Below are 20,228 nucleotides of genomic sequence, written 5' to 3'. Positions count from 1 at the left end.
CCAGCAGCCAGTAGGACTTCCCAACAAAAATCAGCCTCTCGGGGGGAGTTCCCCGGTGGTCTAGCGGTTAGGATTCGGCGCTTTCACTGCTGTGGCCTGGGTTCAATCCCTGGTCAGGGAACTGAGATCCCACAAGCCGTGCAGCATGACCAAAAAAAAAAAAAAAAAAATCAGGCTGTTAGCACCTGTGCTTAGAAAATCACCCCTAAAACCCTCTGCTCAAGGGGCAGATGTATCACTTGGGATCCTTGGACGCTTTTCCTGAATAATTTGGGACCACCTGCAATCTTGCTCTCCCATTTTTTACTGGTTCCTCCACATCTTACCCAAAAGTTCAGAAGACAACAATGTCACACTCTGTGAAAGTACGTCAAGGGTAAACATTCACCGTGGTGCTCAGGTGTTCTTCCAGGGTGGGCACAAGGGCTGTTGTCCCCAGTGACCGCCTCCAAAGGGGCCGCCTTCTGCTACCCTTCCCCACCCTGCCTCGCCCTGGGAGATGAAGGGAAACGGGGCCGCGCAGGTGGCTGAGGCAGCCCGGAGGCAGAACTCGTGAGCTTTGGTGCTGTCCTGACATCCAGGGACCTGGAACCTGGCCTCCCTCTCTGTGTAATGGGGCAGGTGTTCCAGACCAGTCGAGGCACCAGTTCCAGGGCTGGAAAGAGATCAGATGAAGCAGCCTAAAGCATTTCAGGCTATAGATGTATCATCTTTCAGATCAAGGTCACAGAACGATAGGAAGCAGTATCCCTGACCGACTCCAGACTCCCACCCATTCCCGTCCAAATCCTGCCTTCACCATTTACTAAGGGTGTTATCTGAACAAGGTCCCTAAGCTCTCTGTGATTGCCGCAGTTTTCTCTCCTGTAAAATGGGAACACTCATAACCAGGTATATGTGGAACTATTTGGGTCTCAGTTGTGACAGAGGCCCCAGGAAAATGAATGTCATGTTCCAAAAGTAAGGCAGAGCTTGTAAAAAGGGATGACTGACATCAAGACAGTGAAAAGTCAACCCACTGGATAGGAGACAATATTTGCAAATCATATATCTAATAAGGGACATATTTCCAGAATATATAAAAAACTCTTATAACTTAATAACAAAAAGACAAAAATCTAACTTTAAGTATGTGCAAAGGTTGTGAATAGATGTTCCTTTAAAGAAGATAGCCAATTAACAAAGATGTTCAACATCATTAATTACTAGGGAAATGCAAATCAAAGCCATAATAAAATACCACTTTATACCCACCAGGATGGCTAGAATCCCAAAGATAGAAAACTACAAGTGTTGGTGAGGATGTGGAGATACTGTAATCCTCATACACTGGCTGGTAGGAATGTAAGATGGTGCAGTCACTTTGGAAAACAGTCTGACAGCTCCTCAAATGATTAAATATTGAGTTACTATATGACCCAGCAATTCCACTCCTAGGTATCTACCCAAGAGAAATGAAAACGTAAGTCCACGCAAAAACTTATACATGAATGCCCATAGCGGCATTCTTCATAATAGCCAAAAAGTGGAAACAGTGCAAATATTTATCCACTGATGTGTGTATAAACAAGATGTGGTATATGGCCATACAGTGGAATATTACAAAGCAAATCAAAATGAACTATACACACTGCAAACTGGATGAACCCTGAAAACATAACGCTGAGTGAAAGAAGGCCACGAAAGGCCACATACTGTGTAATTCTGACAGACAAATCTATAGAGATAGAAAGTAGACTAGGGCTGGGGGTGGGTAAAGATGTGGGGAGTGACTGCTAATGAGTATGAAGTTTCTTCGAGGGGGGTGATAATGTTCTAAAATTAGATTATGGTGAGGGTTGTACCACCCTAAATATACGAAAACCTACTGAATTCTACTCTTTAAATAGGTGAAGTTATGATATTAAATTATATCAATGTAATATCACTTCATTATATTATACTGGGAATATATAATATTAGCTATTAAAAAAAATTTTTAAGACAGTGATGGCTGAAAACTGTTTTGTGGCTCTAAACTGCCCCCACACACATCCATGTCAAGGGAGTGAAAGGATCAGAAAGTGAGTGATTCTAAGAGGAATCTTGGAGAGAAGAGTGTTGTTTTGCTGCAAGTACCACCTGCCAGGGAGGGGCTTTCCCCTCACCTCGGTGAGTCTGCTCAGCTCAGCTCGGGTCCGCTGGGGCTGGAAAACGTGAGAGACGGGCCTAGCTCAGGCCTGGAAGCCCACACGGTGAGAGGCCAGCCAGGGAACAGAGACAGCGGCTGCGCTGGCCACCTCAGTCCCAAGCTTTGCTGAGCCCAAGGGCGCCTTAGGGCTCCTGCGGGCCAAGGGGAGAGATCCAGCCCAGGGCTGCCTCACATCCTGTCCTAGAGGGCCACCTGGAGGGCTGAAACACCTCCACAGGAGGAGGTGGAGGGAGCGAGGGATGCTCGGCGAGGAAAGGGTGAGCCTCTGACAGATCTGCAGTCACCCACCCGAAGGAAACGGTGAGAAGAGACTCTTGGGGAGTTCAAGGGGGGAGGGGCTCCAAAACATCCACGGAAGTGCTGCAGGAGGAAACAGTCACCCGGAAGCTTCCACCGTCAAAGAGCTCAGAGGCCATATCATCCGTGCCTGTGTCTCCACTTAACAGGGGTGCAGGCAAGTCAAAATGTTCCCATCCCTTCTCTCCTTCCTCTCTTCCCATCAGTCAGGGAGACAGAGAGAAAACCTACAGAAACGACCCCCACCCCCTCCCATCCACAGCTGAAGCAAGGTAGGGGCAGACAAGGCGGAAGAACTAATTCTGGGTGAAGCACCAAGTTCACCAAGTTCACTCTGGGCGTCTTTATTACTGCCCAGAGGCTCTTGTATACCATTACCTGAGTGTGACTAGAAAAGGCACGGGACTCACCCTAATGGCATTCGGGCGCAGGGGAAGCTTTAAAACCACATCCTAACAAGTTCTGCTTGGTCAGCCTAATGGTTACAAAACAGCAGCCACCTATAGGCATTTGGGGAGGGGTAACCAAGCGAACATACACAGGGTAAGAACACAAGGCTAGCTATCATCCAGTCATTACCTTTGTCATCATCACTGTCATCATTAGAGTTGTAGAGCTGGAAGTCTCCTTGCATATCAACCCCCCTCAATTCACTGATAAGGAAAACTGAGAGCCAGAGAGGGAAAGTAACTTTTCCAAAGTCACACAGCAAGTTGGTGTCAGAGGCAAGTCTCTTGACTTCCAAGAGTGGGGCTCCCAGAACAGAACCAGCTACAGACAGTTCCCAGAGAGTAGAGGGACCAGGGGAATATGGGTTTTTTCTTAAGAAGAGAGGGCTTGTATACATTCAAAATCACACCTCTATCTTCTTTCCTCCAGCACTTCAATAATAATAATAATAGACACAAATTATTGCCAGCATAGTACACACCGGGCACTTACTTTTCACACTGCACATACGTTACCTCATTGAGCCTTGACAACAACCCTGGAAGGAAAGTACTGTTATTGTACCGATGTTACAGATGAGGCATCAGAGAGGCAAAGTGACCTGACCAAGGAACACAATTATGAACCACAGAGCTTGGAACCGATCTTCCGATCCTCAATTCCACAGTCTTAATCCCTAGAGTAGACATCAGTCTGTTCAACCATACTTCTACTTTGTTCCACACACAAATTCCCTGCCCCCTTTGAAACTAAGCATGGATGTGTGACATGTTTGGGCCAATGAAATGTGAGCAGAAGGAAAGTGTGTCATGTCCAGACAGAAGCAGCGTGCAGGTCACAGTGTCCTCTGCCTACTTCAGCAGCAGTGATGGATGCACCTATGCCATGAAGCCACCATCAGCCTGGAGGAAGTAAGATGAACAAAGACCCCTGTCAATCCACACTGGACAGGCAGCGTGGGCAAGCAATACACTTTTGTTGGTTAAGCCACTGAGAATTTGGGGCTGTTTGTTATGCAGCATAACCAAGACCCTCCTGACTGATACAGCCACTGAGCAATGCTGCTTCCCACTACAAGCTCAAGAGAGGGAAGCTAAGTCCATCTTAGCTCCTCACAAGTCACAAAAAGGAGTAATGAGCTCAAAGAAATGGAAAGAATTGCTACTCCAACTTCCTCATTTTACAGGAAATAAAAAAGATCTAAAGAAAAGGAGTTATCAAGGACACCCAAACCCAAATCTCCTGCCTCCCAGGCCAGTGTGTGTCTGAGTCTGTCTGTCTCTCCATGTCTCTCACCTGTTTCTCTCTCCTCACTCTCTGCCTGTTTGTGTGTCTCTCTCCCTTCTTCTTTCCTTTCTCTCAAAAGAAAAAAAATATCAGAATCCTTGGACAAGCCCAGCTCATGAAAAGTTACCACAGGCTAGGGACTCCTGGCTACCATCAGGGAGGCTCTTCTCCAGCTCAGACAAAAGAACATGAAGAGGAGGTGGGTGTCCTACCGAGCTGGAATCTCTCCCCCAAGGAAGGGGATTCCTCTCCTCACAGAGCCTGAGGGTGAGAGGCTTGGGCACAAAACCAAGCCTCCTTGTCACCAGCCCCTGGCTCTGACGGGGCTGCCCACAGAAACAAAAGAAGGGCTGCCGGGCATCCTGCAGGGGTGGTTATTAGTCCCCTTGCCATCTTCAGCCAGGCCAGCAGACTTGTCATTTCTCCCTTCATTACTCCTTTTGGCTCTGAGCAATCTGCTGCTTTATCCAGCCTCAGCCCCTATTCCCCCGTCCTCTTTTAAGTCTTGAGAAACTCTAATCAACTCAGTGTCCAAGGAGCTTGGGGAAAGGTGGGGGGGAGTGGGTGGGCAATGAGATAATTCAGGCCTGGTCAACCTGTGGGCTTCTCAGAATCGGAAGGCAGCCCACACCCCCTTGGTCTCGCACTTGCTTCCGGGAAGGCTTGCCCTGGAACACTCTGGAGGAATTTGGAGACAGCTCTGTGCAGCATAGGCAAAAACACAGCCCTGCTCCCACCCACAGGGAGCTGGGATCTGGGCACGGGGCTTCATTACTCAGGCCAAAGAGCTAATGGGGCTTCTGGAGGCTGTGAAATGTGGTACCAGCCAGAGCGCTGAGCTGGCAGGCTCCAGACCAAACTGGAGAGAGGCAGAGAGGGGGAGGCTGGTGGGGGGCCAGACTGTTCTCCCCTCCACCCACCCTGGACCTTCTCTTACTCCTCACTCAGGACCAAGACTCCAGGCATCCAACTACAGGCAACCCAGAAAACTCCTTCCTGGGTGTTACGGGCTGAATTGTGTCCCCACTCCCAAAATTCATATGCTGAAGTCCTAACCCCCAGTACCTCAGAATGTGACTGTACTTGGAGATAGGGCCTTTAAAGAGGCGCTTAAGTTAAAATTAGGTCATAAGGGTCGGCCCTAATCCAATATGACTGATGTCCTTAAGGGAAGAGGAGGTGAGGACGCAGACACACACAGAGGGAAGACCATGTGAAGACACAAACAGGAGACGGCCGTCAACAAGCCAAGGAGCGAGGCCTCAGGAGAAACTAACCCTGCCCACACCTTGATCTCAGACTTCTGGCCTCCAGAGCTGTGAGAAAATAAATGTCTATTGTTTACGGCAAACAGTCTGTGGTACTTTGCAGTGGCCACCCAAGCAGACGACAACATCAGTCTGTTGGTCATCAGGCTCACGACGGGGTTCTGTTCCCAAAGTAAGGAGTCCCCAGAACGACAGGCACTCATCCTATGCTCCCCGGCCACCTGCCCCAAGGCCTGGAAACTTCTCTGCTCAGAAGGTTCTTCATTGGATTCTTCACCTTTCATCACCTCCCCCTCCTTCTGGCTTAAGTGCAGGGGAGCCCAAATGGTCCTGAGCAGCACGGTCACCGCAGCCTAGGCCCACCACGCAGAGGCACACTCTCCTTCTGTTTCTGACCCGACTTCCTGGCCCCATCCTCCAGGGAAATGGGCCACCCTGTGGGGCAGTGAGCATCCCGTCATCTAAGGTGAGGAGCCAGGGGTGGGAGGGATTTGCAGCTGACACCTGAATGCACACGCCAGCCTTGCTCCGATCTCCTGACCCCGGGCTAGAGCGCTGACCTCCCTGCATGCGGTATGGTCATCACGTAATGGGGCTGCAACAGGGTGGGCTGAGATCATGAAAGGAGGGTTCCACTTGTAGGGATGTCCCCCTCTTTGACAGGTCCCTTCCCCTCTCGAGCCTCAGTTTCCTCTCTACAGCAGGAGGGTGTGAGATGGGCTCTGTGATCTGGGGGGGCCGGCCTGCAGAGATCAGAAGTTCCCACATGTTTTCTTCCTTCATTTTGCTGCTGAGATTGACAGGGGACGCCCTGAAGGGAAGGAACAGCATGCTGAGTGCCACGGGTCTGCACGCCTTCAACTGGAAACCTGCACGAGGGTTCAGAGGGTAGGGATGCAGGCAGTGAGGAAGGGGTTAAACACAGAGCAATTCCTGACATGGAGGGTAAAGTCAGGGTCACCTGGAGGGCTTCCCGGAGGAACGGAGCTCTGACCCCAGCACCGACCGCCTCTCACTTCAGGGAGAGCCGAGGTGGGGCCCAGGCCAGAGATGACCTTTGCCCCAAGAGCTGGGCTCGGTGCCCCCGCCCACCACTCTGAGTCACCCGGTGGACTCCAGAGGGACTAGGCCACTCCTCCTAAACCCGCCCCTGGTGGGCCCGAAATAGCAGAGGCGGGCAGCTTCCAGAAATGGCCTCACCTCACCTCCAACACACCACCCTGTCTGTAGTTTGAGAGGCCAGCCCCTCACCAGAGGCAGTCCTGCGTGAGCAGCCCCTCCTGTGTATGGGAGGGGGGGGCGGGGACAGGGGGACATCAGGGATGTGCCTCAGCTGTTCCCGGCACCGCAGCCCTGCTGGGTACCTGCCACAGGGTACTGCACTCCGTGCCTCACCGCGTATAAGCCCCCCGCCCATACTGAGAGGCAGGGCAGGGGAGATCTGGACTGTCCAGTGGTGAGAAGTGGGGGGCAGAGCGAGCAGACCCTCACCCAAGCTCAGCGGGACCCAGGTACTGCCACAGGACCAGACACCCAGGACAGACCCTTGGGGACGACGGCCAGCTGAGGACGCTATAGCAGTTAGCACCGGGGTTCCACATCAGATCCGCTCTCTACTAGCGAGGCTACCTTGGGCAGGTCACTTAACCCCTCTGTGCCCCAGTCCCCCATCCAGGCATAATAACAGTGCCCACCTCACAACGTGGCTGCAAGTGTTAGATGAGATGGAGGCTATCAAGTTCTCGGCATCGTAACCGGCACGTGGCAAAGCCCGAGCTGGCTCCCAAGGCCAAGGGGCCTCCTCCCGAGCCCTGTCAGCAGACCCCTGAGATCGTGGTCACTACCAACGTGACAGAGACTCACGAGGGAACACAGCGGGCAGCCCCTCTGCAGCTCCCGCTCCCCGAAAGGTGCTCGAAATGATTTGTCACCAAATCCCCACGTTACAACAGAGTCAACGGAGGCCCCAAGAGGATGGCATCGTGGCAGAGGATTTGAACCCGGACAGTTTGGCTCCAGAGGCCACAGTCCTAACCTCAGTACAAACTACCTCTCATGAAAATTGCTACGGTAACCCAATCACGTGAGTACCGTCACCATCCCGTTTGCAGGTAAGGAAATGAAGACGACAGGAAGGCGTGATCATTTGACCAAGGGCACACAGCTGCAGACGGGAGACTCCACAGTGTGGACCAGGCAGCTGGGCTCTAAAGCACACGTGCTCGAGCGCTCTAGCACCTCAGGGTCATCCTGCCTCTCCTGGTCCGGGGCCTCCCCGGGCACCACATTGCAGCCCACAAGGCCATCCCCCAGCCCGAGCGCAGCTCCAGCAAATAGCCAAACCACCGCCCAGGCTCCAGCGTGGGCCATCTCCTGAGCACCCCAGAGTCTTGGGGGTTGGGGCCCTTATCCCAGCTAGCACGTGTGGAAACTGGAGCACAGTGACTTGCACGCAACTAGGGGAACAGACAGAGGCCTTGGGCTTCCCTCTCATGAACCAGAGAATTAGCCAGAAGAAAATGCATTTACCTCTGGGCCCCAGAATCTAGAGCCTTTTAGAAGTGCTCCAGCCAGGAGAAGCAGGGTGAGGATAACATCACCGCTCCTGCCCCGGGGCCACCCCACTGACTCTCCTGTCCCTGTGGGCGATGCAGCCCAGTGACAGTGGGGAGTACACAGCGGGACAGCCTGTGTCTGCCCGGGTGACCGCTCGAGCCGCCCAGCTCCGGGCCCGGGCCAGCCAGCAAGGGAAGAGGACGGCAGGGCTGTGAGCTGCTGCCTTCCCTTCCCACCCTTGGGCGCAGGGCCAGTGTCTCAGCCTCCAGACAGGAGCCCCTCTGTCCCTACGGGACGAGCTGACCTTTAACTGGCCAAAAGATCCTACTGGTTCCATTCCTCTGCCTGGGAGAGCAGATCGGAGGAGAGAGGAGGGCGGGCAAGGGGGAGGGAGAGGAGCCCAGGGCCCCCCTCTCCTCTTCCTTCCTCCCCCTTCCCTGCCTCTGGTCCCAGCCTCCTGATCAGTCCGCCTGCTTCCTTCCCTCACGGTTGACTGTGTCCCAAGCCCCATCCTTCCCGCAGCCCCTCCTTTCCCCTTAATTGTTTTACCTTTTGTTTGCCTAGCACTTTATAGTTTACTAAATGTTTTTACATTTATCATCGCATTGAATCCACACCAGGGAGAGATGGAGAGACATTGAAAATTCCTTCCAATTGCCAAGTGTTCTTGTTAAAAATGCAAACATCCCCAGAACGATGAAGAATTAGGCTGGCAGCCACCGGTACCTCAGGACTGATGCATTTCATCCTCTGCCTTCTCCCCAGCTCCAGGGCACAAGGGGATGTGGCTGGAGCAGGAAGAGGAGCGCTTTGGCGGGGGCGGGGGGGGGGGGCAGCCTCAGCACAGTAGGGAGGGCCCCGGTGGAGTGTCTAGGCCCCCGGAGGGGTGGGGGAGAAGTGCGGGAACTAGGCAGGGAGAGGACAAACTTGCACCACTGCAACACTGCACATGAACTTCTCCCATAAAACCCTAAATTCTAGCCTAAGCATCGCCCTCATCCCACCCCCTCTGAACTGCATCGCTCATTCTGGTGTCTCTAAGGTCAGAGGGAGAATCTTTATGCAGGAAAAGGCCTAAAAGACTTTCAGCATGGAGTCAACAAATCCAAAACCTTGGAGGCGGAGTCCAGGGTGAGGGTCCCTGGTCTCCCTAATCCAGCTCTGCCACATGGCCCAGGGTCCCCACCCCAGGACAAGCTTCAGCTGGGAGGAGAAGCACAGAGGCTGGGTGCTGGTGTCCTTGAAAGGACATATCCTGGCCATGGGAGTAAATCAAGAGATGCCTCCTTCTGGGCCGGGGGGCGGACGCAGGTCTCAGTTACCCAGGCTGAAAACTGATGGGGGATGGGCCAACGGTCCTGAGGTCCTCCTAGCTTCCACATTCCGTGATCCTGGGACCAAATCAGGGTAACAAGCCTGTGGCCAAACTCCAGACAGGGCATCTCAAGAGTTCCTGAGCTCCAGACATGCTCATTCTCAGAGGCCCCGCCCTGCATCCCATCACACATACTCAAATGGACCACATAAATCAACAGAACGCATATATAACTCTCAGGAGTTGAACCGAGTTGTGGATGACCATTTGACATTATGTTAGGTTTCGTTGCTAAATTAAACAAATATTCATTTCAATTCTGCTGCTTTCTTTTCAAATTCTGGAGCCGACCAGTTTGCTTCCAGCTCACAAACATTTTCATTGGCTGTTGATGAAAGCTTGTGGATCCTAAATGCTGTGTCTACCTTCCCAGTGCTCTGACCCCAGAGAACTCGGGCAGGGAGCCTGGAGAAATCCAACAACGGGGTTAAAAGAAACCTAACAAACGCTGTGTTTTAAGCACAGGAGGGTATCTCAAGCTCCACGCAAGGCCACTTCCTGCAAGGAGCCCTCCCAGACCACTCCAGCTCTCGAGAATCCATCCCCTGCCAATCTCAGAGCACTCACTGCCTATGGGACTCATTCGGCTTGTACGGCTTGTACGGCTGTTTTGCTTCATTCTTCAGCTCATTCCTGTTTTGTTTTATCTTCCCCCCACTGAACTGTGAGCTCTCAGAGGTGCTTTGGACCTCTCCTCTGCACCTCCCCTCCCTCTGAACCCAGTACGGTGTCATAGCAAACCGAGACAGCCGAGGCCCTGTGAGCAGGGGCTGTGCAGCCACAGAGGGGCTGGAAGCCACTGGTCCCACCTACCCTCCATGCCATCATCTTGATGCCCATTGAAGTTGTCATAGGAATCCCAGCGGATGAGGGGGTCGGAGGTGTTATAGTCCACGGACACGCTCGGCCCGTTCTCCAGGTGTTCCATGCCTTAGAAAATGGGAAAGGCAGAGACGACCGTGAAGAGAAAGAAAAAACCGATCAGCAGCTGGAAAAACAGAGGAAACCAACAAGTTCCCTAAGGATGCTCCCTAAGGGACTTCTCATGTTCTTGACCATGGCGAGGCAGGACCACTCGCTTAAGTTGGATGGAGAACCCAGGAGTCTGGTTTCTTGCATTCTTGAAAAGGTTCACACCAGGTCATAAGGGTAAATGAGGACAGCAGCACTGAGCAACAAAGACCCTTTAGAAGAAAGCTGGGGGACCCTCTGGCTGGGTGGCTGCCTCTTTCTCTTCTGTGTCCCAGGGAGCCCTGGGGCAGTGCCAAGAGTCCAGAGAGTCTGGCCCTGGAGTCAGGGGGAAGTGCAGGAGAGGCCTGTGAAGGGCTGCACGGGGTCACGGACAGCAGGCAAATCACAGCCTTGACGTTGAGAGGACACAGGTCATCCCAGCCATCCCCCTGCCCTTCCACTTAAGATGCTTGCCACTGCAGGCAGAAATCTGAGGAGAGAGGCAGAATCTCCCCTACACATCCAGAGAAAGCCCAGGATGCAAGTCAGGCCTTCTGGGTGAGTTACCGTCCTGACCCAGCAGTCCTTTCTTTAGTCTGCCCAGAGTCCCTCTGCTGTAACCTGACTTCACCTCTTCCTATTCTGTTCCCAAATAAGATGAAGAACAACTGGTCTCCACATATAACCAGTCTAACGGCTTAAAGGCTATTATTAAATTGGCCTTCTCATCTTCAGGTTGAATCACCTCAGTTCTCATAAATACTTATCGTCCATCCAGCACCTTTGAGAGTCCCCTTGGCCACTCCCTCTATCCACCATAGCCTTCAGTCTCTGAATATAATAGGATGATGACCTAATGGGGCCAGAATAGTTTATCCAACCCAGCGCCTCTCTGTCTACTTTTTTATTTTTATTATCCAGAGATTAAGTCACTGGTTCATGTTTAGCTGGGGGTCCACTATGATACCCAGATCTTTTACTGCTGGCCTGACTCTCAACCACAGGTAACTTGATATTTGTAGAGCAGATCAGTGGGAAAATGGTTGAGGTCGGGCAGGGCAGAGTGGAGGGAAGGGAATGAATCAATGGATTCTAACTTGGCATGTACCTTGAATTTTCTCTGGTCCATAGGAAAACACAAATTCAACTTTGCCATATTCTGGAAATCGATCATCTGAAAGAAGGAAAAGGAAAAACAAAAATGGGCAACTGATTCCCAAAAGAGGACTCCACAAAAAGTTTTCTTCTAGAAGAGTTTAAAGTAATACATGTATACATGGTTGATAATATAATAAGTAGTACACACAATGCCATTAAGTCTCCTACCCACCTAGCCCTGTCTTACCTGTCTGAGGTAACCATTTCTTAGCATTTCTATTTCTTGTTCTACGAGCAGTCACCTCTAAGACCCTAAATAATAACCACAGTTTTTATGCCACTATTTCTAGATATATCAGTTTCAAATAATCTTCACTGATTCACCACTATGAAGATGAACAATTTGGATCACTTATAGTATTCCCACCTCCCTTCTTAAACCTGGTTTATTATTATTATTACTACGACTACTGTTATCATTATTAGTTCACCCTTCTGATTACCTCTGAAACTTTCAATACGATGGTTAAGCCTCTATTTCTTGATCTGTCCATTTCCGATGGTGCCCTGATTCCCTCCATGTAGGAGGAGGAAGTTTGGGCCCCGCCCTTCTCCCACCTCTCCGCAACTCTACGTTTATTTTGTCAGCTAGTCTCTTACTTTCTTTGTTAAGACTGATGACATTTACATTCTCTTCTGCAATTATAACGGCATCTTCTGCTTTTGCTCTCCTGGCTCCGGTACAGGGAAAGCTCATCATAGAAACATCCTTCTCCTGCATGAGCCAGACCACACTGGGGGATCAGGCCTCTCCTCCTCAGAGCCCCAGCCCCACGCTCTGATCTCTGCCTGAGCCCAATCTGCACACAGATCACCATCCACTGCTTGCAGGAAGGGAAGTTACAGCAGGGGTGGTGTCGGCTCCCTGGAGCACCCATCATGCCTGTGTATATCTCCATCACTGCAAGCATCACTTCATAGTATCATGTCTGTTTGTGCCTTTCTCCCATAAGACTGGGAGCTCCCTGAGGGTAGGGCCTGACGTCTTTCTCTTTGTATCACCAGGGTCTAGCGCATGCCTGGCACATACAGACACACAGTGATGCTGGTGGATTTATACATGGACAGGTGGATGGATGAGTGGATGGGTGGATGGATGTGGACACGTCCTGAGCCTGAATGTAATACAGATAAAACCTTAAACAGATCGAGGAAAGAAGCAAAGGGAGACAGCTCCCGGAACACCTCCCTTCCCGTGGGAAAACGGTCACCCTTCACTGCTGCCACAGCCCCTCCATTATTGCTCTCCTATCCTGTGGCCTAATTATTCCTTGCTAGGTCTGCCTCTCTACTCAGCGAGCCCACCTTTGAAGGCATCATCGAGGTCCTCCTTCCCAAAGACAACCCCCAGGTCATGGATGGCGCAGGTATGGAACTGCACGCGGAAGATGACGTCTCGGGCTGGGCTCCGGAACTTCTTGTGGTAACACTTCAGCTGGGTGGGAAAGACAGCAGAGCCCATCAGGGGCCGAAGGTGGAAAGTTAGTCCCAAGGGGCCTCCTTACCAGCTCCACGACTAAGCCCCAAACCCAGTGAGGAAAAGGTCACCAACCCCAAACAGGATCTCAGAGCTCTCTGCGGAAACTTCCAGAACAGCAGAGAGTTGACAGCCAGCCTTGCCCTGTGGGGACAAAGCTATCCTCCCAAGAAGTTCCTGTACACCAGTCAGAATGGGCAACGTAGGAGTGGATTTCAATCACAGGAGGAAGGAGTGAAGTTAGAATTGAGGGAGTCCTTGTCACCAGCAGGAAGCCCGGAGGTAACAGCTCACACAGAGATGTATGTCCCTGGAGATACTCCAGAACAAGGGGCAAGCCCGGGGGAAGGCACATCCGACACTGAGGCAGGGGATGGACAAGGACCATCAAGGTTGGAAGGCCTTGCAGGGGCCCTGAGAGCCAACGACCCCAAGGCTGGTGGCCCACCAGGAGGGACGCTCTTGTCCAGAGAGGCAGAAGGGGAGGAGGAAGAGAAAAGGAAGAAAAATTCAACGGCGGTGCGGGGGCTTGAGACAGAGGGGCAACTTACCAAGATGTCTCCCTTCAAGAGCAGCCCAGGCTCGATGGTGATGCAGATACTGGTCTGGCTGTCTCCCTGGACGTTGCTATGGGAGCGAGGCAGGCAGAGGGACAGAGGGCTGCTGAGGCGGCCGGGCAGTGCACTTTCTCCCAGCTGCCCCTCTGCCAGGGGGCTATTGTGAAAGCTCGCTGACCCATCCCTCAGCCCTACCCTAGAAGTCCTCCTAGAAAAGGTCCTAGGCAGCCCCCCAACCCCGGCCCCCAGCCCCCAGTCCTCAGCCTTGGACCTCCGGCATCCCTGTGGAATACCTACTAGATACCAGAAGTGTAAACAGGTTGCATGGCCTGGTAGATCCGGAGAAATGGCCGACACCCTGTAAGGGAGGGGCGCTATTAGCCAAGACAGCAGAAACAGCGGGAGGAGGAAGGGGGAGAGGAGAGATGAAGGAAGGAAGGATCGGCCAGGAGGAGGAAAGGGAAGAAAGGGGGAAAGGGAAGGAGGAAAAAAGGAAGGAGAAATGGAAAAAGAAAGAGGAAGAAATGCTAACTTTTCATTTCAAAGGCATTTTGAGTTTACAAAAACACTACACCGTCCAGCGTCACCTGCCCACAGGCACTGCCAGTATCCAACCCATTTTGCAAATGAATCAACTGGGGCTCAGAGAAATAGGAAGTGGTACAGTTGAGACTCCAAGCCTAAGACTGCAGCTAGCCCGTATTTTTACCCCCCAAGGCTGCCTCCTAAGACAAAGAGATGGAAGACAGGAGGGGAATGGAAGCTAGAGGGCTCGGGCAAGTACCTCCTTTAGACTCAAAGTTGGGGATGCCGTGCATGATCACGTGGTGCAGAAACAAGGGCTTGTTGTTCATTTTGATGGAGCCAGAGAGCAGGCCGCTGAAATAATGCACGTACCTGGAGCAGGGAGAAGGGCAGCTTCAGCCAGAGAGGCCTCTGCTGGAGCAGAGCCATTCTGTTCTCTTTTCCCCCGGCATATTGCCCTAGGTTACCCTGCCAACATCCCCCCCGCCCCGCACCAACCCCCAGGCCTCCTGGCAGGTGGGGTCTCCACCCTTGCTGCCGGTAGCCCCAGGAACGCGAACAGGTACTACTACATCTGGAGCGGCATCCAGCCAAACCTCCCACTTGGGGTTCTCTGGCGCCTCCTGGTGGTCAATGTGGCCATCTCTTTCCTGCTTCACTGCCGGCCCAGGAATCTCCTGCTGGACCAAATGCCCTCCCACACATCCCTGACAGGCATCATTTAGCTGTTCACTACCGCACAAGGCAGGGTGATCAACCAACAGACAGCTCTGACAGCCTCACACCGAGCCCAAACCAACCTTGCATCTGTACCCACAGGCCCCAGTTCTGCTCCCACAAGACCCACCAGCCACGTGACAATCCAGCAAATAGTAAGAGCTTAGTAATTCTGGTCCTTCGTTTTTTTATATCACGCTGAAGGGTACAAAATTCCTCTGTACCATATTTGATATTAGAGGATATCTAACTTCCACTAAGTATTCCTATCTCTAGGGTCAACATGCCCCAATTCCCTTAACAAAGATCTCGTTGGAAGAACGGAAGGAATAAGCCATCCCCACTCCTTCTAGAAGAGAGGGAAAATTAGGTCCAGAAAGGGTCATCAGCCTCCCAAAGGCACACTGCAAGAGCACACAAAGGTGGGAGGAGAGCAGGTGGGAGGAGAAGGGAAGCAGTCTCACTCCAGTGCATCTACTAGGAGAGGCCAATCCTTTTGGTTGGTGTGTCCTCCTTTTCTGACTGGCCAGAGGACACCAAGCTGGGTCAGCTGGACCAATCAGAATGCATTCTGATTTGAGGCCGGTGAGACCAGAACGCTCACAACCATGACAATGGTCCCGTCCCGTCTTTTGGCTCCTTGGCCCACCTCCAGGCCTGTGGGCCTCTGTCCCTGGGCTGGGGTGGGGCCACCTTGGACTCTCCCGGCAAGATAATCTGATGGGCAGCACGAGCTCCTATTCAGGCCCCTGCCCAGCCCCCAGCCCCGTTGCTCAAACCGGAAACCTGGAATGGCGGGTTCCTATCAGATCTTCTGATCGTGCCAACAGGATGTGTCTGTGTGCTGGGGACAATGAGCCCGGGGTGGGGTGACAATGAATGGGGGAGCTGCAGGCAAAGCCCCTCCCTCCCTCTTTCCCTGCCCTCCTCTCCTCCAGCTGCTCCAATCCCTGCAAGCGACACTGACAAGAAGGCGGGAAAGTGGCAAGGAATGCCACTTTCCCAGCAGCTGCACTTCCACATTTGGGCACAGACAGAATTACCCACCCGTGAGCAGATGCAGTTGCAGATACGAGCTGCACGGCAGATACAGATAATGTAAACACGGACACACACACACACACACACACCGATGGCATGCTACGTAAGCACACATTGAGCACGGTGGAATCCCTGAACAATCCTGGTCCTGAGAGGTAACACTAATCCCCATTCTCCAGGCTTTCCGCTTCAGAAATGTGGCAGCTCTGCCCTCTCTCTCCAAGCCACATTGTGCCACCGCAACAGCGTGCTCCTCTATTTGAACCTCTTATCTTTCCAGGTCAAGGGCCGGACTCGTGACCAAGGCCACCAGCCACAGGTAGCAAGTCAGGATCTTAAATAATACTTCTTTCCTCCCTGAGACTTCTTCCCTGGGAAGACTCTCACTGATCCACAGCTGCTGTGTCTGGCAGCCTAGTCAGAATTTTCTGCACATAAAGACATTCCGTTTCTGATCTCTGACCCAGAGGCTGGCTACCAGCTGTGCTGTGCCAGTTGTAAGGCGCTGGTTGCCAGCGGACTCATTCACTTCTGCTTGGGCTTCCTGCTACAATGGTGGAAACAGTCCCCGGTGGTGCCGGCACATTCTAGCCAGGCAAGGTAGGGGTGACGGGGTGTGAGTTGGGGACCCCCGGCATGGAGAGGCTGAAAAGCTCCAGGATCTGTAGCTAGGGGGTCCTGCTTGCCCAGTCAGTGTTCCGAAGGGAGAGAAAAGTCAGTGAGACATTTTGGCCTTTATACTTGATGTTCCCTCTACCTGGACCCTTTACCCCAGACCTTTACTTAGATGTTTCCTCCTCCCTTCTCAGACCTCACCTCACATGTCATCTTCTCAGAAAGGTCAGCACACTGGAATCAGCCCCTCACGTTCGCCCCTGTCATTCTCTAGCCCGTCGTGTTCTGGTTTGGTTTTTTCCCCATCAAAGCACTTACCACTGTCTGAAATGACCTTGAAGGTTTATTTACTTGTGTAATGCCCATCTTTCCCAATACCATGTCAGCTCACTAAGGGCAAAAGACTCTGTCCTGTCCAACTAGATACCTCCAGCACTTGGAACATACTAGAGTACCTAAAATTTCCCAAATGAATGAAGGAATCCATCCCTGTCCTGATTCCTGCCTGGGCTGTTGGGGACCACATGGGTGAGAGACCGTTGTAAAATTTTAAAGCTCTCACAGCAGAAGGTGACCCTTATCACGAACATCTGTGACCTCCTCAGGGCAGGTGGCAGTGACATCAACCTCCTGTAGACCCATCAAAACACGGAAGCAGCTCTGTTGCCAGGACCAAGAAAGGCACTGCCTTCTTATACAAGCTGCCTTCCTGTACCTCCCCCACTGCTGCCCCTGCTGCTCTCTGGCACCAACCTCAGGAGCCAACTGCCATGCCCCACTGTGAGCACACACAGCTGCTCACGGCTTCACCCATGTCCCTGAGCTCCCACCCCTGCAGGCTGGCACCTGAACATGCATGCTTGGTACACTCCCACCATGGGTACACGAGGCTAGTTCCCACGTACAGCGAGCACGCACACACACGCACACACACGCACACGCACTCGAACACACATGCACTGGGCCGAGAGCCCTGGAGACCTACCTCCTCTGGGATGGCTGGCCAATGGGTACAATCTTATCCTCGTAGAACCGCTTCATTGCAAAGCGGTCCAGGGCCTGGTCGGCACTGTGGGGAGAGACAGGTGGTCAGAGGAGTCAACCTCCACGAGTCCCTTGTCCACCCAGCCCTGCAGAGCCCTCTGGCCACTCTGTCCTGAGATGCCTTCAGGAAAGGACTGCCCCAGCATCTCTCCATCCTGTGTGCTGCACTACTCAGCACAAGGGCCTTGGAGCCAGGCAGCCTGGGAGCCCATCTCAAGTTCATCACTGACTTAGTAGCCCTGCAACTTGCGGCAGGTTACTTAACCTTCCTGGACTTGATTTTTCTTTCCTGTCAAATGAGGTGATAACCGTGCCTTCCTTGAAGGCTGTTGTGGCAATTGAGTGAGATGACATCTATAAAGAGCTTGGCACATGTGGGCACACAGTAGGTGCACAGGAAATGTTGACCATTATGCAAAGATTAAGCTGGGTCAGGTTTCTTAAAGTCATAAAACTACCGGCCTATTGCAAGCCCTTCATAGAGCATTCTACCCATCCTCAAAGAGATCATTTTTTAAAGAGACAGATCACATAAGCTTCTCCATTCTTGACTCTCCAACGAGGTCCCATCCCTCTCAGAATCAACCCCAAAGTCCTTATCAAGGGTACAAGGCCCCCGGGCTCTGCCTCCTCCCAGCTTCACTTCCCACTCTTCATCCCCTCACTCACTCGGCTCTCCAAACACGCCAGCCCCTCGAATTCCCACTGCTGGTCTTTGTCCTTCCCTCTTCTCTGCCTGGAAGGTCTCCTGCCACCACCCACCCCACCCCCTCACGGACTGTATAAGACTCAGTTCTTCCCCCCTCTTGCCACTTAATTCTGCTCAAATATCACCTCCTCAAGAGGCCTCCTTTCCCCACCGTCTTGCTCTAGTCTCCGTCCTTCAAAGTACTCATCACCTGCTCTTACTGATGTGTTTGTTTACTCATTTCACATTCATGAGGGCAGTGGCCTGGCTTTGCCCACTGCTCTACTTCCAGCACCTAGAGCCGCCTGCACAGTGGAGGTCCCATAACTGTCGTCAAATGACTAAATGAGTGGAGGAATTCCTCTGCCTCTCTGAAAATCCAAATCAGAATGGGAATCATCCATTGGTTGTTTCCTATTCTGGATGCAAAACACCTAAGTGGGAAGATGCCCCTGCTGGCCAGAAGCAGGGGAAGAGATGAGAAACCTTCCAGATGGCTCTGCTGGACCCAGATGTGATCCAGTATTTCTTTGTGACTCCCTCTCTGCTCACTCAGGTAAACAGAAGGCAGTTGGGCAAAGAAAAGTGGCCCCAAGAAGCTGACTGGACGGGGTGTCCATCCATGGGCCTGCCTCCCACGGCTGCCCCTCCCCAGGGCCCCAGACAGAGGGATGGTGTCTCCTCTCTCCTGCTCTGTCCAGGGGCCCCTGTCCCAGAGCTGAGGGCAGGGACATTCTCCTTTCCAGGGGCTCCTCCCCCTGTCCTCAGCACCTCTCACCTCCTCTGCCCTTATCCTCCAACCCCAAGAGAGGGAGAGGCCTTGGGTGGGTGGGGGAAGGGGGCTCTGCTGTCAATATTCAGAGAATGGGAGGCTCGGGGCTCTCTTACCTGGCAGAAATGTTGCTGTAGTGCATGTAAGCCGCGATCACAACACCTATCCTGCCTCGGTTTCCCTGAAAAAGCCCCGAAACACAAAAGCCTTTACTTCTAAGGCTGGCCCTCCTGCCCCAGAGCAAGGCGGGCAGGGGCTGCAGAGAGGGGCGGGTTCTCAGGGAGAATCGGAGGAGGGAGGAAGCGGATGGGGGGTGAGTCTCAAAAAGAAGAAACACAGCTGATCGTCCACCACACCTGAGTGACCCACGGGCTGGTACCTCCACTTCCTGGGGGTGCACCCCAGACAGAATCGATTATCCCCAAGAAGGAGAGTACACACAAAAACAAACTTGCACGCTCACACAATCCAGTGATACGGGCAGGTGCATACACTCATCCAAGAATATATCCGTGCATGGGCATGAACACGCACGCACACACACACACACACACACACACACACACACACAGACATCCTGCAGCCCCCGCTCTGACCTTGTTGTGTAAAACGACAACATTGTGGGGATCTGCGTTGAGCCAAGTGTCCATGGCCTTGCAGACACTGCAGATCTTCTCCAGGGCTGGGGTGTGGAGGTCGGGCCAGCCAAATTCCAGTACCTGTGGCCCAAGCCATGAGTGAGAAGCGGCAGAAGTCCAGAGAGTCAACGGGCGGGGAGGTAGGGAGGTGCCCACACATGCCACGCGCCAGCCCCACAGCGATGCCACCAGCAGCGGGGCCTCAGTTCCTGCCCTGCACATCAACACTCTGGAAGGCAGGGGTGTGGAGGCAAAGGACACTGACCCAGGCCTACAGACCCTGGGTTCTGACACTGGCTCCCTGTGGGCCTCAGGCCAGCCACAGCCCCTTCGCCAGCCCCCGTTTCTGATTGTGCATAAAGCAAAGGCTTAGAGCCGATGGCCCCAGGTCCCTTCCGTATGACTGTGACCTTAAAATGTGCTGGGAGCCTCCAGCATTGTGCCCCAGCTCTCCTCCCACAGATAACCCTGAGATCTGGCTCAGGGAGGAAGAAGGAAAGGTGAAGCCTGTTCACGGCTCTTTTCCAGGCCCTGGACACACAAACCATCAAGTTTTCAGGCCAGCCGAAGGAGGCCTGAGCGAGACAGAGAGCAGATCTGAAGAGCAGTCATCAGGCTCCT

General features: G+C 52.8%; 1 protein-coding gene across 4 annotated transcripts in view; it reads right to left on the bottom strand.

Annotated features, from left to right (window-relative positions):
• TNS1 (tensin 1) overlaps positions 1 to 20,228 on the bottom strand; it is a 190,978-nt gene that overhangs the window by 70,310 nt on the left and 100,440 nt on the right. For all 4 annotated transcript variants that reach the window (XM_060016138.1, XM_060016139.1, XM_060016141.1 and 1 more), the window contains 9 exons: positions 19,566 to 19,688; positions 19,086 to 19,150; positions 17,451 to 17,534; positions 14,352 to 14,464; positions 13,865 to 13,925; positions 13,562 to 13,637; positions 12,839 to 12,968; positions 11,484 to 11,549; positions 10,238 to 10,354 (listed from right to left, as the gene is read on the bottom strand). In XM_060016138.1, the coding sequence (XP_059872121.1) occupies positions 10,238 to 10,354; positions 11,484 to 11,549; positions 12,839 to 12,968; positions 13,562 to 13,637; positions 13,865 to 13,925; positions 14,352 to 14,464; positions 17,451 to 17,534; positions 19,086 to 19,150; positions 19,566 to 19,688 (835 nt within the window). The remainder of the gene's footprint in view (positions 1 to 10,237; positions 10,355 to 11,483; positions 11,550 to 12,838; positions 12,969 to 13,561; positions 13,638 to 13,864; positions 13,926 to 14,351; positions 14,465 to 17,450; positions 17,535 to 19,085; positions 19,151 to 19,565; positions 19,689 to 20,228) is intronic.

The sequence above is a fragment of the Delphinus delphis genome, chromosome 7, assembly GCF_949987515.2.
Source record: "Delphinus delphis chromosome 7, mDelDel1.2, whole genome shotgun sequence".
NCBI lineage: Eukaryota > Metazoa > Chordata > Mammalia > Artiodactyla > Delphinidae > Delphinus > Delphinus delphis.
Note: the sequence above shows the minus strand (reverse complement) of the source record. Positions and strands in the feature narration are given on the sequence as shown.